This window comes from Populus nigra, chromosome 8 (genome assembly GCF_951802175.1).
Source record: "Populus nigra chromosome 8, ddPopNigr1.1, whole genome shotgun sequence".
NCBI lineage: Eukaryota > Viridiplantae > Streptophyta > Magnoliopsida > Malpighiales > Salicaceae > Populus > Populus nigra.
In genome coordinates this window covers 12,854,890-12,868,142 of record NC_084859.1, presented here as the reverse complement: position 1 = coordinate 12,868,142, position 13,253 = coordinate 12,854,890, and the positions used below count along the sequence as shown (strand labels likewise).

The window sequence follows — 13,253 nt, the reverse complement described above, 5'->3', positions numbered from 1 at the left end:
TTCTCCCTCACTGTTTTTTTTTTTTTTTTTTTTTTTTAATTATTATTACAAACCACAAAAGTCTTCGTCAATGGCCACTCCCAACCACAGATCAAGAACCCTATGGTCTTAATTTATCATGTCTTTTGTTCAGACCATAAATTAAACATTACAAGCATAAGCTTTCAGTAGATAGGGATGGATCCCGATCATTTGGGCAATCGAGAGACGGGATATTGTGACTGGAAGGAGGAGTGGCTTCAGGGAGACAATTATGAAGATATCTGTAAGTCAAAACTATGCATATTTGCTCGGAATTTTTATTTTTTTTTGTTTGACAAATAGTTTGTTTTTCATCTTTGGTTCGTACTTCGCATCTAACCTTCAAAATCAAGATCCTTTTGGAGACTTTTGCCGTTGGCATGAATATGATCCCATACCTTGTAGATCGCAGCTAGACTTTCAATTCAATCTCTTCATTTTTTCCCCTTCTTTTCCATGGCAAGAGAGCCTCGTCTACAGATAGATAGATGAAGGTAATCGAGAGTTTCTCTTCTCTCTTCTTTCGTTCTCGAATTCTCCACCACATATAATATGAAAAGGGAAACGGCAGTTTGAATAAAAGATCAAGTTGTTCGTTGTTGTTTACTTATCTCCTTGGTATTTGCTTCAAATCTGAATATAGTGTTTTACTCCATGAGTAATTTTTCTTTGTTTTTCAACCAATAATGAAGAAAAAAAACAATTGGTCGACCAGTTGAGTCGATTTAAAGAAAAACAGTGTATCTTCCTCTCAAATTCTTTCTTGTTCTTTGACTTTGCAATTCAGTATTGTTGTTCATAATAAGTTTCTGAACTGATTTTCTTCCCTCAAATAGAATGTTTTCTAGATAAGCGATTTTCGGATTAAAAAAAATTATATTTCTGATTTATCATGTGTTCTGTCCAAATTCAACAGTGTTGGATGGAGCGAACGCAATGCCAAGCCATTTCCTATTCCAGTCACAACTTACTGATATGGGTGGAACAAGCAATAGAGTACTCCAGACAGACAATCCACGCGACAGAAAAAAAAGAAATGACAAAGAATATCGAGCCCGTTGTAGGGTATTCACTCTTTTTTTCCCCTGATTAACATATATATATATATATATATATAACATAAAAAAAAGAAGGGTTAATTAGTATTAACATGCAGGAAGACCAGAAAAGACAGGAGGAGGAGTTGGAGAAACTAGCGGTAGAAAATGCACGAATGAAGGACGAAAATGAATCCCTGGTGAAGGAAAGGGTTGCAGTTTTGAGTCCGAAGTTGGAATCAGCAGCCATTGAGATAAATCAACTTAGAAGTGAAAGTCAGAGCTTGAAACGCAACAGTGACAACCAAAGAATTCTTGTGCATGCTTTAACCGAAAAACTGGTAATTCTTTTTTTTTATTATTGTTGTTATTATCCCTGATGCCAGAGCCCTTCTCAATTAATTAATTGCATATAGGGAGGCCTCCTCAAATCTACTGCATGTATTCTTAAATCAATGAAAATCCTACAAAACAACTTTTCTCCACAAGATGTGTAAAACCCATGATTGAAAAGAAAACTCTAAAGACAGTTAGATTTTCGATTCTGCAAATCCACCGTCATTCTGCTGCCTACATTTACGTATAATATAAGAACAACAACAACAAGAACGAAAGTTCCTTGTGTTCGGCGGCTTTGTCTCCACAAATTCTTCATTATAATCATAAGACCCGTTCAGAATCCATACATCTCCTTCACTTTCTCTGCCTTTCCTTTCCATTCGTCACTCAAATCATCACATCAATTCTGCGCATATAAAAGAAAAGTCATGTTAAAATCTTTTGCTCTTTATCTTTTTTCCTCTGCACTCCATCAATCAGAACAGGAGAGAATCCCATCTGGTATGGAGATCTTTCCATCGCTAATCCTCGACCATCTCAATCTCATATCCATTTATTGAAACTGAAAATTTGATACAATGATCTTTTCCTCTTTTTTTTATTGTAGTCAATGGAGAGTTGTTGCTTCTTTTCTCTTCTCAGAGTATATAGATGTCTGACGTTTATATGGTAGCTCTGATATTGTTGAGGAGATGATTTATTTTTATTTTTATTTTTCCTTTTTCTTGCTTAATTTACAGCCAGCATGTTAGCGTTACAGTTGAAATGGTTTTTCCGTATTATTACTTATCTTTTAATGAATCGCAGAGTCGCTATATCATATACTAATACTACTTAGTTTATTCCCCGAACAGGATGGTCAAAATAAACTTAGAAGCCTCCATGATGAGGTTGCACGATTGAGACAAAACGTCCCCCAGGATCCCAGGATGCAAGAAAAGAAAAAACTCATGGAAGAGCTTTTGAAGTTAGAAAACGAAAACAGGCTGCTAGAACTGCAAAATCAAGCGTATTGCATGATGATACAAAATGACGGGGACCCTAGAGGGGATGAAGCTGATCAAGGTTCTTAACATATCCATTTACCAGTTTAACTAACGATATCTTAGATTATAATTTGTCTTAACAAGGTGGCTAATTGTGCTGGGGTGCCATTGCAGCATTGCCTGCAGGATTGCTGTGATTATTTGCTGAGTAGTACATTAAGTTGAGGCTCCTCTACCAAATCATGACTTCTCAAGCTTTTCATCATATCTGAACCCTTTGAGAGAGAGAGGTGGATCTACTGCGGCAGAACAATCATGGGTCTCCTGTGCTGTGTTCGTGTTTGGTTTAATTTGCTATGCTTTCCGAATAAATGCCAGCGCCTACTTCAATTCGTTTGGCTTGTCTGTCTTGATTATGCAGATGTAGCTACTGCATGTATCTTGAATCACCATACCGGTAACTCGTCGAAAATACCCAACACTGATGTCTGCCTTGTGATGTTCAGTGACAAGAGGATTATACCAGCTGGTTTATCAACCAACCTAGAAGATTAAGTATTCGGTCTCCTCTATTTTTCAACTTTACCTCAATCGATCACCCTGCAAAATGGTTTTTCATCCATTTTCGAGGAAAACTGACCGTTAAAGTTAAAGGCCATGAAGCTGGAGCTTCAAAGGGAGGCCAACAATATACTGTTTATCCTACAAAAATCATAAGGTACTTCTAAATATCAAACTATATGATTAGTGATGGAAAAAAATACATATGAAACCGCAGTGAATAAGGCTTATCTATGAACTGTTAGAGAGAAATAATCATTTTAGCCTCTCTCTAAAACCCCAAACTGGTGCCCTGTAAGTATGCAGACGTAGGTTTTCATAAGAAAAACAAAAGTAATAAAATAATTTTGTATAGTTTTAGAGTTAACCATTTTGAAAGAGGATCAAGGTAAAGTTAAAACATGAAGGGATGGTTGAAAGAAAAATTAGTTTTAGTTAATTGATAAATTAGGTATAGCTGCGGGGTGGAGCAAATTAAGATTAGTTTTTTTTCTTTTAATTTAATGTGGGTGTTCGAGTCAGATTGCGTGCACCTCGACTAATCCCACGAGTTCTGAAGTTAATAACTATATAAGTCTTCAGTAGCCATCATATAAACAATCACAGGACTCAAACATGAAATTATAAAAAAAATAATTCTTTTGATCTCAAATTTTTATTACTTTACCGCTGCCAAAATAATTTAAGATTAGCTCTTTTATTCTTTTAAGTGATACGCTTTGATCTCCTAGCTAGAGCTAGCTAACTTTTGCTAAACAAGTCGAAACTACATAAGCTGAGAAACATATGCGTTAATTTAAGGCAAAATTAATCTAGCTCTTCTACGATTTCACTTTTCTTTTATTTTCAAAAATTACGTTTCACATATTGAATTAATGCAAGATTTAAATTTGTATGAAAATACAAAAATACCATTTTATATAATATAAATAACCCAATAATCTAAATCACAAATCAAATCAAGTTTATTAAACCAAGTTGCCTCCACCACCAATAAGAAAATACTTATCATTAACTCTGAGGGGTGTAGCTTAACTGATCAGGTCCTGAGTTTATTCCTCGAAAGTCACTAGTTCGAGTCTCATAAACCTCAGGGTCACTGAAGGCTTACATGGTCGTTAACTTCAGGATCCACATAATTAATCGAAATACACGCAAGCTGACCCGTACACCTATGTTAATCTAAAAAAAATATTTGTCATTTGAGGGGATAGCTCAACTGGTCAGGCCTTGGGTTTGCTTCTCAATGGTCATGAATTCGAGTCCTCTCAATGCCACTGAAAACTTACATGGTTGTTAACTTCAGGGCCCGTGGAATTTGTTGAGGTGCGCGCAAGTTGGCTCGAACACTCACGTTAATAATAATTTAAAAAAACTTATCGTTTCCATTTATTTCTGATCAAAATCAAATTTATCTATTAACAATTAATTAGTTAGTTTGCACTGGCTGTGGATCGAGATGCAATTTGCTTTGTGTGTGAAAAAAATAATGTTTAAATGCCACAAACATATATTTTTTTAAAAAAAATCGTGACTTGAGTCATGAATCTAACTAGATGAAATAAGTTTGTTTTATTTTAATTATATGTTTAAAACAATAGACAACGATAACAAATTAATCAAATAAAACAATATAACTCAATTTTTAATTTGTATTAGCATAAAAACCTGTAACTTAGATAATAAAAATCAAGTTAAATTCACGAGCTAATCTCATAACATCAAAATAATTTAATAAAAAAAAAACAAATTTCATAATGTGGTGTCTCATATGAGCGTTTCCAAGGCTAATAATTAGTTTGTAATGTTGAAGACAGATTATTGGGCTAAAATATCATCATTCGAGTATATTTGGTAATGTGATAGTGATTATTTTTCAAATAATTTTTTGTGCTGAAATGCATGTCAATGATATTTTTTTATTTTTTAAAAATTATTTTTGACATCAACACATTAAAACGATCCAAAACATATAAATTATATTAAATTTTAACAAAAAAAATTAAACTTTTTAATAACATGATTTACACCGCATTTCTAAACAATTTTAAATACAAATGAAACAAGTTGGGTCAGGGCTCATTCAATGTTTAAGTTAGTTAATTAGAATATACCCTTAAATATAAGTAATTTTGTTTGTCACTTGGGTTTGATACTCACTGACGATCTCTTTTTTTATTTTTTATGTTTTTCTACTTTTTCTACCTTGCCTCTTTTTAAGTTTTCTTCAAAATTGTATTTTCCCCTTAGATCACGCCATAAATTAAAAACGTTAATTTTCATGCTTCTTTTAAATTTTTCCCTCAAATTAGATCAACGAAACTAATTTTTTTATAGATTATTTCAAGAATATATTCTCACGTCGACTTGATATCTTTTTTTAAAAAATCAATAAAAATAAATTTAAGAGCATGAAAAGTAAAGGTGTACTAGAGAATATAAGAAGCGCTAATAATATGGAGTGATTAGCAAGAAAAGTAACAACTAGGACGAGTTGGTGGATGGGGCGACCGACCTAGAAACAGCTCTCCTTCGCGTGTGTGAAGGCAACCTTAGCCAGATGGTTCCTTCTTGAAGGAAAGACAACCCAATCCAGGGCACGCGCTGTCCAGGTTCCACACCTAACAGCCTTCCCTCGAATTCGTGGCGCCACCTTAACACCAAATCCTGACACCTCAGCACCCACCGAATATTCCCAGTTTACGCATTTAAACAAGAATTTAAAGTAAAAATTTTATTCACAAAAGATAAGATAGAATCTGTAGCCACCCACCTTACCATTTCAAATCATGTAATTCATGATTGCCGGTCCCGAATTTGGTGGCCGCTGGAAAGTTGCTTGGAGCCGTGTCCTTTTCCGGCCTGGATATTGCTCATATCCTGTCACAGAAAAATATCCATCTAGCCCGCAGTATTTGTATTTTTAATTCAATTCACTCCCCGCTGAAAATAAAATCACACGTAAAATTATCAAAAATATTTTTTTAATATAATATAAAAAGTATAATGTAAATTTATAAAATTATAAATAATTTTTTTAACTAATTATATATTAATTACTCTAGATAGTCAGGTCTAATTTTACTAGTTTTCAATTTTTTAATCTAATTTTATATATTAAATACATATTAATTTGACAAACCACGAACTTTGTGAGAAGTTACAACACTAATGTTATTTTATTTTTTTACTTCTAATTAAGCCTTTTATTTTATTTTAAAAAAAACTCATCTTCTAACCAATCACAAGACACCAATGAATTACTTAGTTGCTAAGGAGTAAATATTACTGTAAAATCTTTATTATTTAGGAAATTTTGTAGCTTAAATGACATTAGTTTTCACTCAAACTCAAAAATCTTCTTTACAATAAAAAAAATTAAATTTAATCACTCAAAAACACTTTATATTAAAATATAAATAAAGGAGAAATCAAATCATCGCAGGCAACTAGAAAGAAAGAGGTGAAATGAATTAGTATGTTTTTTTTGTTTGTCTCCGTTTACAATCACGGTAAAACCAAGAATGTGAGGTGGTGGAGTGATAAACGTCCCACGTGGACAAACCAATGAAACTGAAGATGTCGTCCGTCCCACACCATTTAAAACTTCCGGATGCGTTAGAATAAGACTATACGTAACGATTATAGGATAGAATCGTAAGAACAGAAACCTTTTTTTATTATTTATTTTTCTCTTAATTTTTGTTTTTTTTTTAAAAAAGAAAAATCGTAAAAAATGAGCCAACTGGAAACGAGAGATAAAATAAAAATGGGGGCCACCACCACCTTGTGATAGAAAAATAGGTAGTTTCTTGGTAAGCAGGAGAAATAAAAGGAGGACAGAGGAGGATATTATTAGGTATTTGGTGGCAGCGAACGAGCGAGGGTGCGCCTGTAGTTTTTCTTGTGCAAAAGTTTGGTGTTTCTCACTCCAGAGAAATTAACTAATATTTAGAGAGAGAAATAGAAGCTCTGGATTCCTTCTCATCCGTCCTCAGCGACGGTTCTTATGCCGCTTGGCTTTCAGGTTTTCACCTCTCTCTATCTCTCTCTCTCTGTCTCGATTTCTTTTTTCTTTTTGTGCTTTTGCTGTTCGATTTGGATTGGATCTGATCAGATCGAGTCAGATCTATTGCTGGTTTGAATCAGGGTTTCTGATTAGAGATTTGTGATTTCTTTCATGAATTTTAAAGTATTAGGGATTTGATTTTACGATGTTTGGGGATTTTGATTCTAGCTAATCAATTAGGTTTTATTTTATGATAAATCAGTTTGTAGGCTAGGTTAAACTGGCATGTTATTTAACTTTATTGATTATGATTTTTTACTCTAGGAATGTTGAATGATGCATGTGATCTATTGAATTTATACATATTGTTTTGCTGTTAGCACTTTATGTAGCGCGAATCCATTGAGCTTTTATTATCTGGGCTTTAGTTATTTGTGTTTTGAATTGATTGAGACGAAAAGGAAAGAATCTTACTCTCTTTTTTCCACTTTAAATAAAGAAGAAAGGAATATAAGACGAAATAATTCTTAGCTTAGAGCATGATCAATGTGAAATGCTTCTTGTCTCAAGATAAATCCAGCATATACGTTGATGTCAGTCCATTTGATTTGTCCGTGGTGGTTATCTATGTGCATAAAACATGTTGTACATGATTCATTTTTCTTCTTGGAGTTGTAAATTGCTGTTACTGATGAAATTGAATGGTTTTACTATCTTTACTTACAGGTAGTATTCTATTCTTTTAGGTTCTGCCGGGTTCAGATTTAGACAGCTTAGTTTCCTTCCTTAAGACATGGAGAAAGCGTGCTTCTGGTCAAATTGCTTCCAGCATCGGGTTTTTTCATTCCAAGAAGTGCTCGATTGGCGGTTTCTCATCCTTGGAGATTTTCTGTTGGTTTCCTTTGTCAATTGCACTTAGTGGTTGCTTTCTTTTTAATGAACAATATAGAGGCGTGATGCAAAATTTTTCTGAGAGAGGTGTTGGTTCTTTGGTGCACTTGGTCAAGTAAGCAACCCATCCTTGTCCTTTGACAAATGCCTTATTCTAGGTTTTGTCTAACAGATTCTTTCATTTGTAGTGCATTGCTGATACAACATCCAGTTGGAGTTCTTGGCACGCCTTCTGGGGTATATCTTCTTTTTGTTTGTTTGATTGTTTGCTAAGTTTATCTACTCTGCTTCATTGCTCTAATATCTGTGGTATTTTTGCAGGGCTAACGTCTGCGACGATTCTGTTGAAAGCTGCTTAAGTAGTCAATTTAGATAAACCATCACGTCAAGTTGGTGCAGACTGTACAGTTCTTAGCTATCGTCTCTTCATTGCGCCTGATGGGTACTTGTTAGATTGTGGAGTTATCGGTTCACTGAACGATTTCTACATAACATAGATGAGTTAGCTTATTTTGCGTTTGAACCCTTGGGTGACTGTCTTAAGCTTAGTGGGATTGTCCTGTTGGCTAGAACAATCATTCTGGTTGGTTCTGAGTTTTGTCAATATGCTTTGTGGTTTTCATATGGCTCTTCCGTCCGTGACTTCATATTGCCTTGAAGCTGTGGCTCTATCAATGAATAAGGCCAGGAAGCTCGTTCATCCTAAACATTCTTGTTTTGTGTGCTCAGTTTTCTCCACATAAAATTAGCTGGTCCACAAAGGCAGCTTGTTTAAATTTTACAGTTTCTATTAGATTATCTACCATAAATGTCAAATAGCCTTACTAAGTGTCATACTATCCGGGAATAAAGAAAGAGCTCTTTTTTGTTCCACAAGAAATATGGAAAGGTATGTTATTTTCCCGTGACTTCTACTTCAACCAGTGCTGATTGTCAATCCCCGAGTAATCTTTTTGGGAACCACATGTAGGTACAAGTTAATCAAGGAAGTTGGCGATGGAACATTTGGGAGTGTGTGGAGAGCAATTAATAAGCAATCTGGTGAAGTTGTAAGTGCACTGTTACTTTCCATTCCAGCTAATCTGGTATCTGTTAGCTGGTATTAGTATTGCTCCTGAAAGTTAAGGATTTTCCTGATGTAACTGAATCTCGTGTTCTTGCTAACAACTAATAGGTGGCAATTAAAAAGATGAAGAAGAAATATTACTCATGGGAAGAGTGTGTGAATTTGAGAGAAGTGAAGGTAGTATGATCAACTTATTCTTTTTCTTTTTGTAGCTTTGCTATATGTCTTTCATCAATTAATGGGTCTCTCCTTGTGGCAGTCATTGCGGAAAATGAATCATCCGAATATTGTGAAGCTCAGAGAAGTAATCCGGGAAAATGACATTTTATATTTTGTTTTTGAGTACATGGTAATTTTTTTAAAAAAAGTTTGTTTTTCATTTTGGAATTTCTTGCATTTTTTTAGAAATCCTCTTTTTGCATGCTTTTTAACATTTTGTTTTGTTTCAGGAATGCAACCTTTATCAACTTACTAAAGACAGGGAAAAGCTATTTTCAGAAGCTGAAGTGAGGAATTGGTGTTTTCAAGTATTTCAAGGTCTTGCTTACATGCACCAGCGTGGGTATTTTCATCGTGACCTTAAGCCAGGTAACTGTTATTGGTCAAGATTTTGCTTTTGCTTCAGGAGTTTTCATGCCAAGTTGGTGACTGGATGTTTTTACTGCTTCACATGCTTCTTTAACTGATTTTGTTTATTCTCGTGGTCTGCTCTTAATGCTTCTAGTTTTTGTAATCCATGTCTGAGTATTGTTTGTTTGACCTTTTGACAGAGAACCTGTTGGTCTCAAAATCCATAATTAAAATTGCTGATTTTGGTCTTGCACGAGAAGTCAATTCACAGCCTCCATATACGGAGTATGTGTCCACGCGGTGGTATGTCATCTTTTGCCTTCATATTTTTTTTCTTAAAATCTTTGCTTCCATGGAATTGGAAATGGATGGAAGATGTCCACTGCTGTTTCTCACTGTCTTCTGTCTCAAAATGCTAGGTATAGAGCACCTGAAGTGTTGCTTCAGTCATACCTGTACAGCTCTAAAGTTGGTTAGTATCAGACAAACATGAGATTATGTTTAACCATTAAATAATGATTACAAACGACTCTTACATAATGTTACTAGAACTAATATATATGCTTCCACAGATATGTGGGCAATGGGTGCCATCATGGCTGAGTTATTCACCCTTCGACCACTTTTTCCTGGTACCAGGTATGGTTCTGAATTAAATAATAATTGACAATGATTTAGTTCATAATGGGCTAGTCAGTTTCTGGTGTTTAAACTTTTCTTGTTTATGGACAGTGAAGCAGATGAGATCTACAAAATATGCAGTGTGATAGGCAGTCCAACAACTGACACCTGGGCTGATGGGCTTAATCTTGCAAGGGCTATTAACTACCAATTTCCACAGGTCAAATTTTCTTATTTTTCTCTTCTTTTAGCAGTAGATACTTTTGTCTTGGGGGCTGTGGGGCCAACGAGACGAGAAATCTATTGATTTAGCACAAACTGTTTTCTAAATGATAGAATGATGGCCTTTGTAATGTGCAATTTTGAATTGTGCTAATATTTGTTACTATCATTCAAACATGGTGAATATACCATCTATTGCTTGGACATGATTCTTGGAATAGTATTAATATTTGAAACCATCCATGTCAATTTATGAATTAACCATATATGATGCAAGATTAAGAGTCTGAAATTTTGATTGTATAATTTGAGACTGCAGTTTGCTGGTGTTCACCTTCCCACACTTATCCCATCAGCAAGTGAGGATGCAATCAACCTTATCAAGGTTGGTAATATATGTAGAAACTATGGTTCCTTTCTCTGATTTTTCTTTTCTTTTTTTCCCCTTGCAAGCAAGCACTATATTTAAAAAAAATGTTGGATTAGAAAATTATTCTTAATGCCCCTTCTTTACCTGTCCTTTCTTACTGTTTCCTTTTTCTCTTTTGAATCTAGTCGCTTTGCTCCTGGGATCCTTGCACGAGGCCTTCAGCTGCAGATGCTCTACAACATCCTTTCTTTCAGGTAGCCTCTTTTGCGTCTTTATAGTTTGAAACAGGATTTCCATGTATGTGTGTGCATGCGCATGTGCATGCGCACAATTGTTGTTTCAATCACCAAATTCATTGGGCTATAATTTGTTTTGGCAGAGTTGTTTTTATGTTCCACCATCCCTACGCCCCAGAGCAGCCATCACAAGAACACCTGCATCTGGTTTGTCTTTTATCTTGCATTGTTGTTGGTTTCATGAAGTTGACTGCCAAAAGCATTTCCAAGTGTTCTTCACTTCAAGAATCTTACATGCACATAATTATTCACTTAAATGCAGCTGGAACAAAGGGAGGACTGGAGCAACAATGTGCGAGGAATTTACCAGGGGCTTTGTCTAATTCTAAGCTTACTAACAGTTTTCCTTCTCCAAAGTTACATGCTTCTTTGAGTACAGGTTATATTTTTTCTACAAAAATTCTACTATAGTACTCTGTGATAAACATTAAGATAATATGGTTTAGATCATTGTGTGCATGGTTTCATTGCAATGTTAATTTGCATGAAGTTCAAAGCAAACCTTTCGTTGTTCGCCAAGTCTTGACTGCATTTGTAGCTATATGCTAACGTAAAGATGTTTTTCTCTTTTTTATCCCTCTGGCAGGGGTACAACGCAAGTTGGATTTGGTTAACCAGGTATGCATCTGTCTGAGGCACCCTATGTACTGCATGTCTTTTCTGTTATCATCTGCATGGTCTATTATCTTTTTTTGTTTTTGGATGTATTGGTGCTCAAATTTTCTCTGATTTTGATATTGTGTACTGGTAGCCTTGCACTTCCTGTTTGTTATATATATTTGGATCATCTTTCTTTCTTTCTCATAATAATAGTTAAGCCTCAATTGAATTTGACAAAATTGATCATGAACTATTAAGACAACCTTTGGACTTGACCAATTAGGTTTCTGTTCGGCCATGAATTGCAAGGGCTTTTAACCATCTGCTTAGATAATTGAGCTGTGGGGATTCCTGATAATGAGTTTGTAGCTCAATGGTGTCTCAAGTTCTGAGGACCACATGCATTATATCTTCTGAGTATTCGAAACTCATGGTTGAATAATTTCAATGTCTTTTATCCTTGGACAGAATTGCATTATATCTTCTGTAGTATTGATTTGGATTTGTTTCATTTACTGGCAGGATTCACGTAAGCCCGACAAGTCCTTGAAGAGCTCCACAAAATCAAGATATCAACCACCAGGGAGGAAAAGCCCAAGTAATTCTCTTACTTTAATCATTGGATGAGTTAGAACCCGGCCAAATATAGAATATTGGGAATCTCATTTGATAATCGAGTAAATATAGAATAGACCTTGTATCAATTGTCTTTCTAGATTTTGTAAACCAGGCTAATGTTCGGTTAACAAATACATGCATCTCAAAAATTAATTTAAAGCTATGTTGGTTGGCAGCATTTATGAGCAAAGGGAGAGTTGCACGTGGAGTATCAGAAACAGCTGATAAGTTTGCAAGCATGACAATCGCCTCTCGTAGGCAGTCTCTGGGGCAGCAGCCCAAGCCACCAACTATGAAGGCTGGAGTACAGTGGACTGGAGAATCTGGTGGGATGTTTCTTAGGCCAACCCAACAATTCCCACATGGCAGAAACTATCCAAGGAAGGTTGTGGGATGAAAAGGAAAGGCTCTTTTGGGAGATTATACTGTTATTTCGTAATATGCTATGAAGAAAGTTTATAGTTATATGAGTGATATATATATATATATTGGTGTGTGTCTCCAAGCAAAACCTACGTGCATAAGAGTGGTGCTGCTGCTCATGTTGTGTTCTTACCTTCGTTTGTTTGCTGTTATTTTGATGACGTATTGACATTGATACTATTATTAATAAATAAATGGCGTCTTCGCCTGTACGAGGAATGAGTTTGGTTTGGTAATGAAATTTGCTTTGAGATATGCTTCAGTCGATCTTTTGCCAAGCAAATTCTCGTGGTCGTGGGTGTTTTCTCTCTCCCCTTTTGCGTTCAGCACTTGGTGAAAAGGGAATGTTTGGTAGTGGGAACGTCTGGCAGGATGAGTCGAGGGAGTTTGCTAGGTGCTGTCGGGGTTGGTTAGTTTTTGACCGATTTGGTTAAGGTTAGGAGGAAGTATCCGCATTCAAGCAAGCAGAGACCTGGGTCCTCTAGCTGATCGATATTTCGGAACATGATTTCTTTATGGCAAGACAAGGAACACGATAAAAAATTTGTGTTCGCATCTAGATTATAGTTTAGCCTCCTCAACCAGGTAGGTCTGCTCTTATTAGAAGTTTGTGTTTGGTTGGA

The 13,253-nt window shown here is 35.4% G+C and overlaps 2 protein-coding genes across 8 annotated transcripts; both read left to right on the top strand.

The window, feature by feature from the left end:
- Positions 1–43: 43 nt before the first annotated feature.
- On the top strand, positions 44–2,941 carry LOC133700332 (uncharacterized). 6 transcript variants are annotated; one of them, XM_062123830.1, is made up of 6 exons: positions 44–265; positions 427–515; positions 938–1,081; positions 1,178–1,399; positions 2,252–2,462; positions 2,558–2,941. In XM_062123830.1, exons 2-6 carry the CDS (start codon positions 510–512, stop codon positions 2,578–2,580), a joined length of 606 nt encoding a protein of 201 aa, XP_061979814.1. In that variant the 5' UTR covers positions 44–265; positions 427–509; the 3' UTR covers positions 2,581–2,941. The 6 variants fall into 6 exon arrangements, with proteins under 6 accessions (XP_061979814.1, XP_061979813.1, XP_061979810.1 ...); XM_062123829.1 differs by having other exon boundaries at positions 45–265; positions 375–515; XM_062123831.1 differs by having other exon boundaries at positions 50–265; positions 938–1,086.
- Positions 2,942–6,782: 3,841 nt separating this feature from the next.
- LOC133702320 (cyclin-dependent kinase F-4) lies at positions 6,783–12,849 on the top strand. 2 transcript variants are annotated; one of them, XM_062126641.1, is made up of 19 exons: positions 6,783–6,971; positions 7,700–7,959; positions 8,033–8,081; positions 8,166–8,733; positions 8,815–8,893; positions 9,019–9,087; positions 9,170–9,259; positions 9,360–9,498; positions 9,681–9,783; positions 9,900–9,952; positions 10,053–10,119; positions 10,213–10,321; positions 10,643–10,708; positions 10,879–10,947; positions 11,073–11,136; positions 11,252–11,368; positions 11,576–11,607; positions 12,112–12,187; positions 12,384–12,849. In XM_062126641.1, the coding sequence occupies exons 4-19, from the start codon at positions 8,726–8,728 to the stop codon at positions 12,602–12,604; spliced, it is 1,362 nt and encodes a 453-aa protein (XP_061982625.1). In that variant the 5' UTR covers positions 6,783–6,971; positions 7,700–7,959; positions 8,033–8,081; positions 8,166–8,725; the 3' UTR covers positions 12,605–12,849. The 2 variants fall into 2 exon arrangements, with proteins under 2 accessions (XP_061982625.1, XP_061982624.1); XM_062126640.1 differs by having other exon boundaries at positions 7,680–7,959.
- Positions 12,850–13,253: the final 404 nt, after the last annotated feature.

Bases quoted from the DNA above. Each gene is read 5' to 3' on its own strand.
- LOC133700332 (XM_062123825.1), top strand. From the start codon at position 178: ATGGATCCCGATCATTTGGGCAATCGAGAGACGGGATATTGTGACTGG. The intron at 266-937 runs GTAAGTCAAAAC...CAAATTCAACAG, and splicing joins AGACAATTATGAAGATATCT to TGTTGGATGGAGCGAACGCA. The intron at 1,400-2,251 runs GTAATTCTTTTT...TTCCCCGAACAG, and splicing joins ATGCTTTAACCGAAAAACTG to GATGGTCAAAATAAACTTAG.
- LOC133702320 (XM_062126641.1), top strand. The intron at 10,709-10,878 runs GTTGGTAATATA...TTTTGAATCTAG, and splicing joins ATGCAATCAACCTTATCAAG to TCGCTTTGCTCCTGGGATCC. The intron at 11,369-11,575 runs GTTATATTTTTT...TCCCTCTGGCAG, and splicing joins ACATGCTTCTTTGAGTACAG to GGGTACAACGCAAGTTGGAT.